Source organism: Pyxicephalus adspersus, chromosome 7 (genome assembly GCF_032062135.1).
Source record: "Pyxicephalus adspersus chromosome 7, UCB_Pads_2.0, whole genome shotgun sequence".
NCBI classification, from domain to species: domain Eukaryota; kingdom Metazoa; phylum Chordata; class Amphibia; order Anura; family Pyxicephalidae; genus Pyxicephalus; species Pyxicephalus adspersus.
Genome location: NC_092864.1, coordinates 72,237,313 through 72,239,505, shown reverse-complemented (window position 1 = coordinate 72,239,505; position 2,193 = coordinate 72,237,313). Strand labels below are relative to the sequence as shown.

Genomic DNA, 2,193 nt, shown 5'->3' with positions numbered 1-2,193 from the left:
AATTGTACCAGGGGTTTTATGATGTTTTTTTTGTCTATATGTCTTAACTATGTCTATAGGATTTTTATCTGGGATATGTTTATCTTCCTAGTGGTTCAACTTAATGGATTATATATTTTTTTCAACCAAATAATGTATCTATGTAAAAGACAATGCTGACCACAAACAAAACATGACAATTACACCAACCAACAAGGTGTCTAAAAGATAATAGACATATAATCTAATAGACAATGTAGATACTTTCTTATGGTTACAACCAACTAAAAGCTCAATAACAATAATAACAATGTAGTAACAAACAACAACTATCCTAATCACTGATATCCTGTCCTTGCGATAACAAGACAGACAATGTACTGTAAATGAACATGATGGATATTTACCCATCCAGTGGGCACCATGGCTACTGAACACTTCTACATGTCACATACCTAGTCTCCTGCATGGGGCAGTAATTGCCCCCTTTTTAGCCATTACGTTACCTGCAGAATGTAAGGTTTCATCCCCACAAAAATGTGGCAGAAAACACACCGCCCAATACATGGAGAAATGTTGGAAACCAATCACTCCCATAGCCCCGCAAAGCCTGGACCTGTGCCTAACATATTCCTTCTCTGGAAGGCGTTAGTATCCGAGTAATATTGCGGCTTTAATCCCACGCTGAACCCCTATAAACCAAGGAGCCCTTCTGGCTGCAAATACAAGAAGAAGAAGCAGCACCTGGTGGGGTCATGGGGAAAATAAATCCGCATGGCTCATCACAAATCACAAGCACTGCCAGATCTATCATCATAGCATTCCAAGCCGATTCTCAGCTCTGACAGGAATCTATTACCAAACTTAGGGCTGATCAGTCAAAGTGTTCTTTGTACATCACTATCCCACCATTACTTTTCCTGACAGCACCATAGTGTGCGTGTGTAGAGAGATATATAGAGAGAACAAACTATATCAGAGAGTAATCTGAGAGTATCATCATGGCATCACCACTGCACCGCTGGCACAACATCCTTGGTTCTTTCTACACCATTGCACCCCACCAATACACCCCTGGAACATCACCATTGCACCCCCCGCATATCTATCATCATTGAACATCACCATTGCACCCCTGCACACCACTATGCCACAGCAGGCACATCAATATCGCCCCCTGCACACCACTATGCCACCCCAGACACATCCATATTGCCCCCTGCAAGCCAAGCACCTCACTATTCCCCCTCACACACCAGCATTGCCCCCGGGCATATCACTATGCCACCCCAGGCACATCACTATTGTCCTAATCACAACACCATCGCCCCCTGCACAGCACAGACACATCCATATTGCCCCCTACAAACCACAAGCACCTCACTATTGCCCCATGCACATCACTATTGCCCCCTGGCACATCATTATGCCACCCTTGGCACATCACTATTATCCTAACCACACTACCACTGCCCCCAGACATCCATATTGCCCCCTGCACAGCACTGTTGCCTCCAGACATCACTACTGCCCTGGTCACCCTGGCATTGCCCCCAGACACATCCCTATTGCCCCCGCACACCACATTAGCACTTAGCCCATGTGTACAGAACCATACGGATGTCACGCAGCCCCCGGGCTCCTCACACACTCAGCCCCCCGGTGCTCACCCGCAGACTCGCCGGTGTTGACCCAGTCCGGGTTGGCGACGCTGGCGATGGCGAAGATATCGGCGGCCAGAAACAGACATCCTGAGATAATGGTCAGTTTATCCATATCTTTCCCCCCCGCCGCTGTCCGCTCCCCTCTCACACGGAGGGGGGAAATCCCTCCGCATACAAGACAAACAAGCCAGAGCTCAGGACCGGGCCGGACGCTGCCCCGGAACTCAATCCCCTTCTCCAGGAGGACCCCCGGAAGTAAACATGGCTTATAAGCCCTCTCCCCCACCCCCAAACCTGTCTGCAGCAGATCCCCCCTGCGCCGCGTTACTACGGAGGCTGACACAGGCCAGTGCACCTAGCAACAAAGAGACTGCGGCGTGTGGCGGGAAATGGCACGTGACAGCTGTGCTGACTGGAGGACAAGCTCACTATACTATACAGGAATGTCTTATACTATTATAAATATACTATATATACTATGTTATACTATATATTATACAATACAATTATACACTATACTATACAGGAATATCTTATACTATTATATATA

The 2,193-nt window shown here is 47.2% G+C and overlaps 1 protein-coding gene across 1 annotated transcript in view; it reads right to left on the bottom strand.

The window, feature by feature from the left end:
• The window catches only part of MOSMO (modulator of smoothened), a 24,727-nt gene extending 22,845 nt beyond the window's left edge, over positions 1-1,882 (bottom strand). Inside the window, exon 1 of the mRNA XM_072418933.1 lies at positions 1,650-1,882. Within this exon, the coding sequence (XP_072275034.1) occupies positions 1,650-1,755 (106 nt within the window). The 5' untranslated portion in view covers positions 1,756-1,882. The remainder of the gene's footprint in view (positions 1-1,649) is intronic.
• Between the last annotated feature and the right edge of the window lie 311 nt (positions 1,883-2,193).